The 13,165-nt window shown below is 40.2% G+C and overlaps 1 protein-coding gene across 2 annotated transcripts in view; it reads left to right on the top strand.

The window, feature by feature from the left end:
* The window catches only part of ajap1 (adherens junctions associated protein 1), a 50,275-nt gene extending 37,401 nt beyond the window's left edge, over positions 1-12,874 (top strand). Inside the window, exons 3-6 of one of the 2 annotated variants that reach the window (XM_025901819.1) lie at positions 3,448-3,535; positions 3,661-3,918; positions 5,179-5,311; positions 6,236-12,874. In XM_025901819.1, coding sequence (XP_025757604.1) covers positions 3,448-3,535; positions 3,661-3,918; positions 5,179-5,251 — 419 coding nt within the window. In that variant the 3' untranslated portion in view covers positions 5,252-5,311; positions 6,236-12,874. The remainder of the gene's footprint in view (positions 1-3,447; positions 3,536-3,660; positions 3,919-5,178; positions 5,312-6,235) is intronic. The other variant, XM_025901820.1, reaches the window with a different exon arrangement.
* Positions 12,875-13,165: the final 291 nt, after the last annotated feature.

Here is a 13,165-nt window from a genome sequence, read left to right as displayed (position 1 = left end):
CGTAAAGCTGCCCACGGCATCCAGAATTACAGAAGATAAACTATGTACACACAGAGAAACGTTGATGGTTTAAAACTAGAAGAGAACCTGGACTGCACAATCCCCTATCAGTTATCTTGCACTCTTAAAGAAGGCAATCTAGAGCTGCACCAACATAGGCGAAGTTTTCTTTGTTTTCTTTCCCATGCTCCACCACTCTGTAAAGGTGGGGCTGTTATTTTGTTGTACATATATCTTTAAAAACGGTACTGTATTTTTGTTCTTTTGACCTTTTTGCTTTGCTGAGACAGATATTTGTCTTCGATGCATTAACGTTACATTAATTGACTCCCCAGAGTTTTTGTGTCTAAGCTGTCGCTCTTTTATTAAAAATAGGTGGCAAGGGGAAATTTAATTTAACTGCACTTCTTTTTGTTGACATGTTCATCAAACTGTCATAGCCATGAAGGTGAAAAATCTCATTTATTCCTTGCTGGGAGCATTGATGGGAGCTCCACAGAGATTATAGGCCAGCAGTCCCTTCCCTTTTGTATCACTTCATGTCCCTTTTTCCTCTTCCTTCCTCCCTCTGCCTGTGTGACTCTCTGCTGCTCTTTGTTTGGCAGTGATTTGACCAAACAAAACCTAACTGGGTATCTCTAAAGCAAGGTGACTGCCAAAGGTGATTTTTCAAGCTGACTGCCAGGACACAATGAGTTTTAGATAGAGAGGCCAAATTTCCCTCCCTCCAACTGGCAGTCGTGGATTAAAATAGAACTAGCCTCTGCACTCAGATTTGTCACCCGTGTCATTATCTGCTCCATTATTCCCGCAGCCTTAAATGTACTGCCCTGAAAATTAGGATGTAATAGACTTAATGTTGTGTTTGTGTTGCTGGACCTCACATTCTTGGGTTCAGTTGTTTCATTAAAGGACTGTGCGATGAAACTGTGCTTGTTTTGGCTCCGAATGGCAGCTGGAAGTAACTTTGATTTAAATACCATTAAAAAATAGCATTAAGATGTAAAGCCGCAATCAGGAAGCTCTACTCAGCATGTTCATGTTTGCCTAGCGTAGCCAATCAGATTCCCCTCATACAAAATTATAGAATTCGGAACATGTTTACAGACATCAATCATCATATTTGTCAGTTAATGGCAGTTTGTAATTTACTAATTGAAGTTCCACTTGTTTTCCTGAGCTGAGGAGTGTCCATAGGAGGCTGGAAAGGAACCCAGCCTAATTCTGTCCCATAATGGGATTTAATCAGTAATGGCTTTACAAATCAAATTAGTGCAGCTTTTGATTTTAAAATCTACTGACTGGAAAGTCCCCCTCTTTCAATCTGACATCGATATAAAATGAAGCAATCCTCAGTGGACAACTCAGCTATCGATCAAGGTCAGGTTGGAGCTGTATTGTGCCTGAATTTGGCCAAATGTTAATTTACAGCTGAACACTTTCAACTTAACAGCTTCAGCATAAGCCTGGCACAGGCAGAGAGGGGGGTTAGAGGATACAGAGGGGATATGAGGCAAATGCAAATGACTTGCCAGATAAGTTAATGTGCCTTTGCCATGGCAAGGGACCCTGATTGCACTGGGAAGGTAAGGCTTCCCTGAGCCAGCCGGAGATATCATTAATCCAAGGTTGACCTGGTATGTCTTTTGCATGGTCCTCCTGCCCACCTAAGTTTATTGTCTAAGAAGAGGCTGTTTAGACAGATGGAAGGCAGAAGAGACGTTGTGTGCTTTTCTAAAATGACCGAGCAGCACTTCCTTTTGAGCGTTTTCCGAAGACAAATTGGCTTGGATCAGCAGCCAGGCAGCTGGCTGATGGAGAGGTGAGATGTATAAGGCCCACGTGGGCATTTTCATCATGACGGCTTTTCTTTCCCTTTTTTTCCCTTTTTTTGGCCTCCTGCAGCATGTCACCTGCTGCAGTGTGTCATTGTGTCCTAGTCGCTCTCACGCTGTATCACTCACCCACACAGATACACACTAACCTTACAGTACAATGCAATAGGCTTGCACTAATCCTTACTTTAGACATGTCCTGGGCAGTTTTGTTTGGATTACTCTCCTCTGGCACCAGTGAGAGATCAGCACACACGAGTGAAGTGTTTAAGTAATAAGTGTGCTTTTATGCTTTAGTCATACAAAACATATAAATGTGGGCTTCATATATATGTGGAAGCTGATTAAGATGTCCTGCATAAACAAAAGGCTGAATGCTTTTATGGCTTGGCAAAGTCCAGAAAGCTTAGCAAACAATCGTAGTGAAGTGTGTGAATTTACAATGATATGGTTGCCACCGGGTGGACTTGTGATTATACAGAGGTTTGTGGGTTTTATAATCCTCCTTCGATCAAATAATAACAAGCAGTGAAATAACCAATTCGTACAAAAGTGTTCTGTTCTAAATTGACCACTAAAGACTCGGTCCATATGAGTTATCATTTTGCCAGCTAGCAGTCACTCTTTCCTTCTGATAGCCCTATAATTGGGGTTTAATTTTTTCCAATAATGATTTTCTAAGAGCAGGGAGACAAGTCCAAATAGATCTTACTCAGCCCAGAGTATCATGAATATTAACAGTGAGTGGATAAGAATGTGACCTCAGAAGTCCTTGCAGTGACTGAGTCAATGTTTACTGTGGTTCAGATTTTGACTGTATCGGTAAAGAAGTGAAGTACCACAGAAATGCAGGAGTATATATAACCTCAGTCACTGTATGCTGCCTGCCCAGCACCAGACAGGTAATGCAAACACAGTTAGCAGCTCGTTGGAGAAATAGTGGTATATATGACACAAAACTTTAATCTGAGGTTTCCAAAAACACCTTAAATGTGGAAAATGTTTCAATCTTTCCTAGGCGGGCCATGGCTAGTTTGCCATCTTAAAATGGTAGTACTTTTCTGCCATTTATATATGGCCATGTCTTGTTGCCCGAAATCAATTAATGATTCACATAATATGCATGTGTGTGTTTCTGTTTATGTGTTTAAGTAGCCTTGGTTGTTAGCTGTGCAATGGCATGCCTCCCTTTAGAGTCTTCAGACTGCAGATCATCTTTTGATCTGTTTTTTTCATGCATAAAAATATAAATATATAACATATCAACTTGTTTGCTCTCATTTAATGTTTAAATAAAAGCCTTGGGGCAGAATCTACAAAGACAGTGTTATGGAAAAACATGTCAGTTCTTTTTTGTAGAGCTACTGGTTGTGAGTTTGGTGATATAATATAAAGTTCTGATCTGCAGATTAGAAAACTCACGCATTCGAGCTGACTGTACTGTAATAGAATAATTTCTAATTCTCAAACTCAGTCAGTGTCACCAGTACTTGTTGCAGCTTGTTATCCAGTGCAGTTCAAAAAACAAAACAGAAGTGAAGTGCTTGGCCGTGTGCTGTATACAAATGATTGTAATTCTCTGCTCTCCTGCACATTTCTGCCCTTTTTACAGGTTTGGCAGTTCACCAGATAATCACAATCACTGTGTCTCTCATTATGGTTATCGCGGCCTTGATCACAACACTCGTCCTTAAAAACTGGTAGGAAAGATTCCTTTACTTTTTGCTTCACGTCACGTCAGCCGCGCACCCCCGTTCCTTTTCAGAAGCCCTAATAGATGAACGAAGGTACAAGGTATGATTTTATGTTTGTTTCTTGTCTTTGGTGCGTGTTTTTGTAGCTGTGCGCAGTCTGGAAATGGTCGCCACAATAGCCATCAGCGAAAGATCCACCAGCAAGAAGAAAGCTGCCAAAACCTGACAGACTTCACCCCAGCTCGGGTGCCCAGCAAGGTGGACATATTCACTGCCTACAACGACAGCCTGCAGTGCTCGCACGAGTGCGTTCGGACTGCCGTGCCCATCTACACTGATGAGATGATCCAGCAGACGCCTGTCTACAAGACTGCTTATAACGGAAACAGGTACTGACTGTATGACAGGTGGATGCACGCTTCTCAGTCATTCAGCACTTGGAAATCCACAGTATGAATGTTATTAGCAAGTGGCTTAAATTTTATGAAGCTCCGTGCTGAGCAGCAAGGCTTGATCGGTTTAAAACAGGTTAAGAAACGTTCCAGTAACTTGTGCTCAGGATTAAGAAGCATTAAGCAGAAACAGATGAGAATAAGAACGTTGAAATGTCGACCACGAATCCTCACATTCGTCTCCAAGCTCGTGTTGTTACTCCGCGGCCACAGTCAGCTTCAGTCGGTATTTTGCTCGAGCAAATCTACACATAAATTGGCGGACTGCTTCACATCACCTCATCCATCTGCCGCATGCCACAGCATGTTCAGGCTGCACACACACAAAAAAATAACATGTTCTACTGATTTCTATTGGTGTAATGAGTCAGCTGATAGATGTCTTAACTGTGCCATTTTGTGTCTGTCTGTTCATGGGAGTATTAAACGTTGGCACAAAGGTGTACGCTTTGAACTTCAATACCTGCAAGTTATGTAATTTCAGTAAATACACTTTACATGTCCAAGTTTACTGAACATGTAAAGTGTTATATATACAGAAAAACATTAGGCGTGAGATCTGTCTTTGGCGAGTCGTTGGTGCGTTTGCATTCCGCTTTGCGATTTAACCGGACAGGTAGGTTTGACATCGAAATCGCACACACTTTGCATTGCCACGGCAACAATAAGTTGGTGGAGTATTGACAGTGTTGTGAATCCAAACCCTGTAACAGATTCATTATGTTGGCAAGGAAGGCAGGATAATTCATCTGCTGTAAATAGTCTGCTTTTAAGTTACACAGGGATGGCTAGGTTTTTATAGCTTGTTTTTCACAGGTTAAGAAACAGTACTGCGAAAAAATTAAGGATTTTTCATTTTTTTGCAGCGCAGCCGTCCCAGGCTGACATAGACCTTCACCCAGTGCAGGTCTCTGTCATCCTGTTTGTGTACGTGACAGTGGTACTGTGTTGATTTTGGCGCTTGAAGCTAACAAGAGACATAATTAGGCCTTGGAGCGTGTGCAGCATAAAAAAAAGAAGTGTTATGAGGAAAAGACACTGCTCACCAATGATAATTTTAGAATCAATTATGGGGGGTTTACTATCAAGTAATATGTTGTATCTAATATAAAAATGTAACCAGTTTGATTGCATTCTATGTATTCACAAGTTAACTTCTTGCAGTGTGACTCTGACTTCTTGCGTTTTGCCTCACAGGCCCTCACCAACTGAAAGACAACTGATTCCTGTGGCCTTTGTGTCAGAGAAGTGGTTTGAGATCTCGTGTTGACGAGCTGAAGGCCTTGTTCATGTTCTGTGAGTGGAAGAGACTTCATGAATTCACGCTTTGGTGGGTACTGCACCACTTTGTCCCCTTGCAAATAATCATCTGAGCCGTAGCCACTTCGATCCCCATGGTGATGCTGCCCCACTTTGGGAATAAAAGGGAACTTGGCATATGTTTGTTATTTGTGACATGATTATGCTCCCTTTCCATCTTGTTCCCTTTTGATATGAAAAAAAGGAGGAATCCGGTTCAGTGCAGTAGCCGGGGTCTTTAGCTGAGATAAGAGACTAATTATGTGAATATCAGTGCTAATAAACTGTATGGTCACTGTTAATTATTTCTCCTCTCACATCTGAAACATTTTCATTGATATTTTTGGTGCCACTTTCATTCTTACACCCAAAGTGCATTGTTTGGCGCATTTCAAGGAGTAAGGGGCACTTTTGCATGACTTGTGACACATTTTTATGCGTGGCTAAAATATGCCAGAATGGGCCTGCATTTGAAATTCAAAGCGTGAACGTTAAACACATGCTCTAGCCCCATAGTGTTGCTGGAAGCCCAAGAGGCGGTGTAATGTTTGCTATTGACCCAGATTTTTAAGAGGAATAGATTGCCAGCAGGTAACACAGAGAGGCAGGGACAGGGACCCTGGGTTGTCTGGACACACATTAGTCTCAGTCAGCTTAGCTTTCCACAGCCTGTTCCCTGTGCTTGAGTCCTAAAAGACATAAGATCCCTTTTTATCTTTGCAAATCTTGTGTATTTTTTAAGCTTAAGTCTATGCAACAATAGACCTTAACTGCACTGATTTTTAATACAACACTGCCCTTTCACATCATTTAAAAAAGCACTGGAGTCACATGTTTTTTGAGACAAACCCATATTGTCACTACAATAAGTCAGAAGCAGGCTAGCTTTAACAATTTCGTGTGTTTAATTTTATAATGAGAAGTAACTGGGATTGTGTTCTCTGCATCTCCACAGGATCCAGTTGGAAACAAGAAACACAAAAAAACAGCTTCTTTTGTAAAATAGCGTGATCTTTGGACACTGGTGAAGATATTTATTTTTCTAGAGTTGACAAGCAGCAGCCATAACGCTGCGAAAACCATATTTCCAAGAACCTACGGTCATTTAGATATAGATTATATATAAATATATTTACAGGATGTATGGAACAAGACTGTGGACGTCACGGATGTCTCAAGGAAAACATTAGCCCTATCACAGAGGAACTCAAGGAGCTTCTTCGGGAGGAAGATGAACTGTATTTCTGAACAATGTGCCAATAATGCCACTATGTGCCACAACCTGGATGGACGGAAGTTTCAACAACGACTGATGGACTAAAAAACAAGCCAACAAAAAAAAAAAAAGAGCGTTATATTAACCCTGTATCAACTGCAGTTACATTTTTTTGTTTTGGTTTTTTTGTGTTTGTTTTTAAAGAAATATGAAAGTACAAAAAAATGCTAAATGTATTTGAATATGTTATGAAATAGTTTTAAGAAATGTGTTGCAAAAGAGTCTAAAAGATATTTATATGAAGCACTATTCTATTAGCTGGGGAAGAGAGATGATGGAAAACGGTATATGCTTTATTGGACGGTTAATTTAAGAAAAAAAAAGAAGAAAAAAAGTTGTTTCTACCAGTCCCATTTTAAAATCAGAGTAGTCGTGTCTATTTTTTTACACACAAGAGTCTGCCACAGCCCTAACGGGGGAAGTCAGAAGCGCTTGGAACCACTTTTTAAATACTCCCACCTAAGCTGAGGTAATATCAAAGACAACCATCTGAACACATCTGGTGCAAGCCAGTCCAGTGCCCACCTCGACTGCTTATTATGTAAGATTTGCATCTGATTTAGGAAAATGGAAAAATACACAAAAGGCTTCTGTGGCGCAGGCGCTTGGCCTCGTTAGATCCCACAGCGGCACGTTCACGAGTGAGTACAGCCACAGACTGCATGGAGCTTGACAGGACATTCATACTGCCTCAGGTCTGTCTAGCTCTCTCGCACACCTCGTATCGGTCTCTTGTCTCAGCAGCTGTCTGGGATAAATCTAACCGCTGGTTTCGATTTTGATCCGAGCTCCAAATTAAATGGTGGAAGACATTTAATCTGAACCTCCTGTGTTCAAATAAATTGTGGTCATTTGCATAAACAGCAAAGTTGAAAAACGGACAGCAATTGAACATCCCCACCCAACTCTCAACTCTCGACTGGTTTGACAAATTGTTGAGCGTGAAACTCTTAAATTATAGGCGAAAGTCTATTTAATTCCATCTTCAACTGATTTGTTCAAGGTGGAATTAAATAGAAGAAATGGGAAGCTAAAAATGTGGTGTCCCTCAGGATCAAAATAATCTGCATGGTTTGTTTAACTGTGGAATGTAAGCAGGAAAGAATCTCCCATCAAACACAGTAGGTTTTTTAAGGGTTCGCTCTCTCCAGACCCAAATCCACTCTTGAGGAGAATGTTTAAATCATTCAGCAGTTCAGCTATCACAGCCAGGATGTTTGGTGTTACTCTCGGATAATTTGTTTTAATTTGTGTCGTAGAAAGCTGAGCAAAAAGGAAAAAAAAAAAAAAGGACGATACAGAATTAAGAGGAAAAAGTTCTATTTTGTACTTTCAAAGGCCTAAAAACACTCCCTCTGTGTTTTGTTGTAGTAAGGGGATTAAGACAAACCAATCTGCTGCTGCCAAATTGGTTTAAACTCCTGGTGAGGAAGGACAGTAAAGCTCTCCTGAGAGCTTCCTAGCACCAATACTTTTTATTATCATCTTCAAGCTCCTGAAACAGATTAGCTTTGTGCTACGAAGCTTTCGAGAAAGTTGTCTGTTAATCTACCTTTTTATTTTGCTGTGGGTTTGTACAAAGCACAACTACAATTCTGCAATTGTAAATGTTTATGGCTGTAGACAGCAATATGTACAGATATAAATGATGGGTTTTACTGGGTGTAGACGGTCGATCTCCAGTACTTCACTTGGTAGGTTTTCGGACTTGTACTCACTTCCTTAAAGGATTCAAGACAACAGGTTGTCCCAGTGATCAGTATCGGTACGTGGGAGCCATTCAGGAGGTGTCGAGATGGCTTGGGATAAACACTGTGGTGCAAAACTCCTGCTCTGGCCCATTCACAACATGAAACTCATCTCATGAATGACCCATACCAGTGCAGCCTCACGACAGGCTGCGTTGCTTCTTTGACATAACATATATTTTTTTGAATGAAGAGTGATATCTTACTAGTAAGAGGGTTATGAAACTTGCTGTATATTATACACGTGTAAATGTATTTTCTATATATTTGCTTCTATTTGTGTACAGGTGTGTTCTATTTTTCAAGACCTCTCCCATTTTTTGGGAAGGTTTCAGCTAGGTCGGGGATAGTGTCTTTGTTTACATGTGTAACTACGGTATTTCTTTCAAAACACAAAAACTAACCTTGTGCCAAGCTTCTTACCTGCACTTTCAAGCAGTTACTTGTATTATATCTTTAGCTAACCAGTATAATACTTCAGTAGACGCTGCAATAGCTCAGAGACTGAAGAGTGATTTCCAGGTGGAAAGTAAAAACAGTACCGAGTGGTTTTAAACGGTGTTGTGATCATATCTTGGGTTCAGCTGTATCCATGGTTGGCTGGGAAACCAATGACTTGCTCTTCTTAACTATCATTTCTGCATCGATTTTAATAGACAGTGTATCATCACATGAATAAAAAAAAACAAAACAAAAAAAAAAACTGTTAATCCAACAGTAGCTGCCAAGAAACTAACTAAACTTGATCTAGACTGGATTGCAATCATTTGTCACCATCCTCATTTTGTATTTGTATATACATACTGCTACAACTGCCCCAGAAAATGTAAGTTACTGTAATGACTCTGAAAATAAACCAATATCAGCATTTATTCAGCATATGAAAAAATCAGGGAAAGACATCTAAAGGAAAACTTTTGAAAGGAGGATCGTTCGTGAAGTACGCTGTCTGTATTTTCCTTTTTGATGTGACTGCTAAATAGTCAGGGTTAAAAATACAAAAAGCCAACTTCAGCGTTGATAGGCAACGTTTTCATTTTCAAACTTTTTCAGTTTTCCTGTTTTTATTCCAGCTTTGGCCTTCAGCTATAATCCCGGCATGGCTGTTGCAATGGCAGTGTTGGTTTCAGTCAGTATGTTAGGTGTACCTAGCATGCTAACATACTGAACTAGGCCAGTGAGTATGACAAACCTTACACCTGCTCAACATTAGCATGTTAGCACTGTCTGTTTATGCACTGATGTTTTAGCTGAAATCACAGCTGCTGTGCTTCAGTGCAGCCTCACAGGGCTGCTAGTTTGGTTGCAAATTCTTCTGCTTCTTTAGCTTTTGCCAAAATTTCTGCTGTTTATAATGACAACATACTAAACAAGTAATTTGCCAAAACCTGTGGGAGCACAGTCATTTTGCCTGATGAAGCCAGGTTATCAAATCAATTCAAACTCCAGTTGTACAGAGAAAACCTCAATAATCAGACGGCCCCATTGAGCAAGCGCTTGGCAACAGTGGGAAGGAAAAACTCCCTGTTAACAGGAAGAAACCTCCAACAGAACCTGGCTCAGGGAGAGGCGGCCATCTGCCTCTCCCTGAGCCCAAATGAGGCGTGAGGGGAGGGAGCCAACAACAACAGGATAATGAACTTTCAAAGTGGAAAGTTTGTGAGATCATTTTATAATTTGCCCATTTCTTTCTCTTTTAAATGGCTGCCTGATGTAAGCAATTTCCCAGTTACTCTGTTGAATACAGTATTATGATTATTGAATGGAGTGATGACCAAAACTATGTAAAAAGGTCTTTTTCCCCACCTTAATTTCAAGCTGTGCTAAAGTTGACTGTCGTTTTAAGCTCACATGCTACCTATAAGAGACCTACACAGAAATTTGAACTTCTATTTTAGTCTCACAACTTTAAAACATTTGGCTGATTGACATTTGATGTGAACAGTTTCATCTGTTAACAACACCATATCTGATGATTGTGGAATATCAATGTAACTAGCTAAAATTTGCTGAAAATTTCAGCCGAGATTGTACCGATAGTGTGGGAAAGACTCTGGATTCCTTGGAATATACTGAATGCTATAATTGAACAACAGGAAACTTTGACTTTCTGAAGTTCTTTGTGTTTTAATACTTTGGGGAAAAAAGTTTTTGAGCTTTTTTTTCTTTTCAGGCGTTAGGCGTGTTTCGGGCACACCTATAAAGACTTGAAAAGCTTGGTTTTAATGTTAGTATTTCTCTTTGAAATCATGAGGAGCTGCTAAAAGGAATTCTCTTTGCATTCCTGAAGGACATTTAGACAAAGAAAAATGTAACCAGCAGCTGTGATCTATATTTTAAACAGTCGCGGATGTCTGGAGACATCAGCATACAGCACGCTTCCCCCTTTTACCGCTGTCTGAAATCAAACTGATGCGTAAGGAAACGTCTTACTGCTTTCTTGCCTTTTCAGTTTACATTTCAGTATAGCAGATGAGTTTAGTTTATTATAGCTAAGAGGGAGGAAAGTAATTCCACTCGGCCCAGTCAGATTTGATTGAAGAAATATTGTGTTGTTGGGTTAGGTGTGGGGGTGGGGGTTACTCGACATGCCTTTTTTTTTCACAGCAAATGAATATTTTGTGGTTCTCGTTTCTGTTTCTTCAGCAGCCCATAAAACCTGTGCTCTCCTCAACATAAACAAGCTATCAATCAGCGAGGCTTTTCCTGTCAAGATGAACGATGTGCCACATTTACAGAGACTGTGATTCCTCTTTGCATGTCAGATACTCAGAGTGGAAGTTATTGACATGTATTTTGTTTGAATGACATGCTAGCTGAAGGACAAAGTTGTTTTCTTTCCACACATTAATGGAAGCATTCATACCAGAGGAACGGTCAGAGGAATCAGTGTATTGGCTATATTGTGGACTTATTAGCACACTGTGTGATAACAAAAATATCTCGAGGACGCTTTATCAATGAAAACAAAAAGAGACGTTAAATTAGAAGGTGAGAAGACGAACTGAGAGGAAAGGATATATATCCATCCTCGGCCGGTGTTTTGGCCTTTTGTGAAATAGTGACAAAATATGATCCACTCGTGCACGGACACATCTTTTCTCAGCCAGCAGGATTTTCAGGCTAATGCTAGTCGACGTGTTTCTTTTGAAACTGTCCTCTGACAGGCAACTTAGAAAATTGGATATTTCCTAAACATATTAACAAAAAGTGTTTTGATTCAAATTGTGAGTTTTTCCCAAACCAAAGAAACCAAAATCAGCAAGTCGACAGAAAAGAAAAAACATATAAAGAAGGTGTAGATAAGTCTTTGGTGAAGGTCTGTTGATGCCTAATGTGTTGCTTTTTCAAAATGAAGCACAAAAACCAACCGTGACGCAGCTCTTTTCTGCCTGAGAACTGCAATAAAAGTGATTATATTGTTGTGACTATTTCACAAACTGCCCCGAGACTGTGGAGGCATCTCACTGGATCCATTTATTTCTTTTTTTCACTCCCAGTAAACTGTAGCTCCTCACTCCTCGCTTTTCCGCATCTTTTCAAAAAAATAAAAAAATAAAAATCACGTACTGTGCGCTTACTGTATTTTAAGCGGAGGGCTGCGACTCTCCTCTCGGGTCATGTTTTTACTTTTTCTATTCACAAGAGCTAAAGCACTGTCACTGTCAGTGCTTATCAGTGCAGTCAGACTTGAAAAAGACTTGAAAAAAAAAAAACCCGACTTTGTTTGCAACATCTCAATTCTCTTATAATCCCTCTGCTAGAATGAGACTAGCAGCGTGACCCAAATCTGCTGTCGTGTCAGCTAATTCATGCAGATGGCCTCTAGCCCTGGATCATGCTTTTGCGAGCTAAGTGCAGGCCTGAAACGAGTGACACGGCGAGGAAATTCGGAATAGCAGGAAAATGGGATAGCCTGCGATTGCATGTTCTGCGAGAGCTGATCAAAGTAGATGGAGCAAAAACAGCAACAAAATATAAATATAAGAAGTACAGTAAAAGTTCAAAGGTCAAGGGGTGAGGAGCTTGTATAGATTCTTTTCTCTCTGGGGCAGGGGGGAGGGAAGGGCTTTTCACACAGTGGGCGGGGGGCACACAGTGGTCTGTTCATTGAGGCTGACTTACAATCATGATTCATACCTACCATGAAGGAACCTGACTCAAGTTGTGTTGTCGCCATAAAAATGAAGAGTTTGTACTTTGTGACTCAAACTTTTATATTTGTGTTTAATATATCAATGAGTACCTCTGTTAACTTTTGTATAAGACCTATGACTATAGTATATACAAACACACTTACACACACAAAACACACCTCCACGAAAAGGGACTCTAGTCTGTCTCTGTGACGGCTAAATGTTGTATAACTTTTATTTTGTGTCTTATGAACCACATCTCTTCCTTTTGTAGTTATTGGTAAATGTTACGATTTCCAGGTGACTTTGATTTGGTTACTCTTGTACTACTAAGCTCTGTATTTGCAAGCACTGTAAATGCGATTCTCATTGGACTCGTCCTCTGTACATTTAGTACTCTGATGTTGCTATTAATAAAATGTAAAACAACACGAGCTCGTGCTATAGGGAGTTTGTTGGAATGAATCTGGGGGAGGGCAGCGATCTGGGCAAATGGCACGAAATAAAAGATTTGAATATGAATCCAATCGATGCGTCTGTCAAATGTGCAAAATTCTGAGCAGCTATGCTTACTTAGCATTTTAATGAATAAACATGAGTTATCATGTCAAATGTGATACATGAGCATTAATAATGCTAACAAATGAGGCCAGCGCTCACATCCACCAGCATTTACACTATGTGGTATCAAGGGCTAAGGGTTCTTCCAGTAACCACAGTGGTAA

This window comes from Oreochromis niloticus, linkage group LG20 (genome assembly GCF_001858045.2).
Source record: "Oreochromis niloticus isolate F11D_XX linkage group LG20, O_niloticus_UMD_NMBU, whole genome shotgun sequence".
Classification (NCBI taxonomy): Eukaryota; Metazoa; Chordata; class Actinopteri; order Cichliformes; family Cichlidae; genus Oreochromis; species Oreochromis niloticus.
This window is presented reverse-complemented; position numbering and strand designations above follow the sequence as displayed.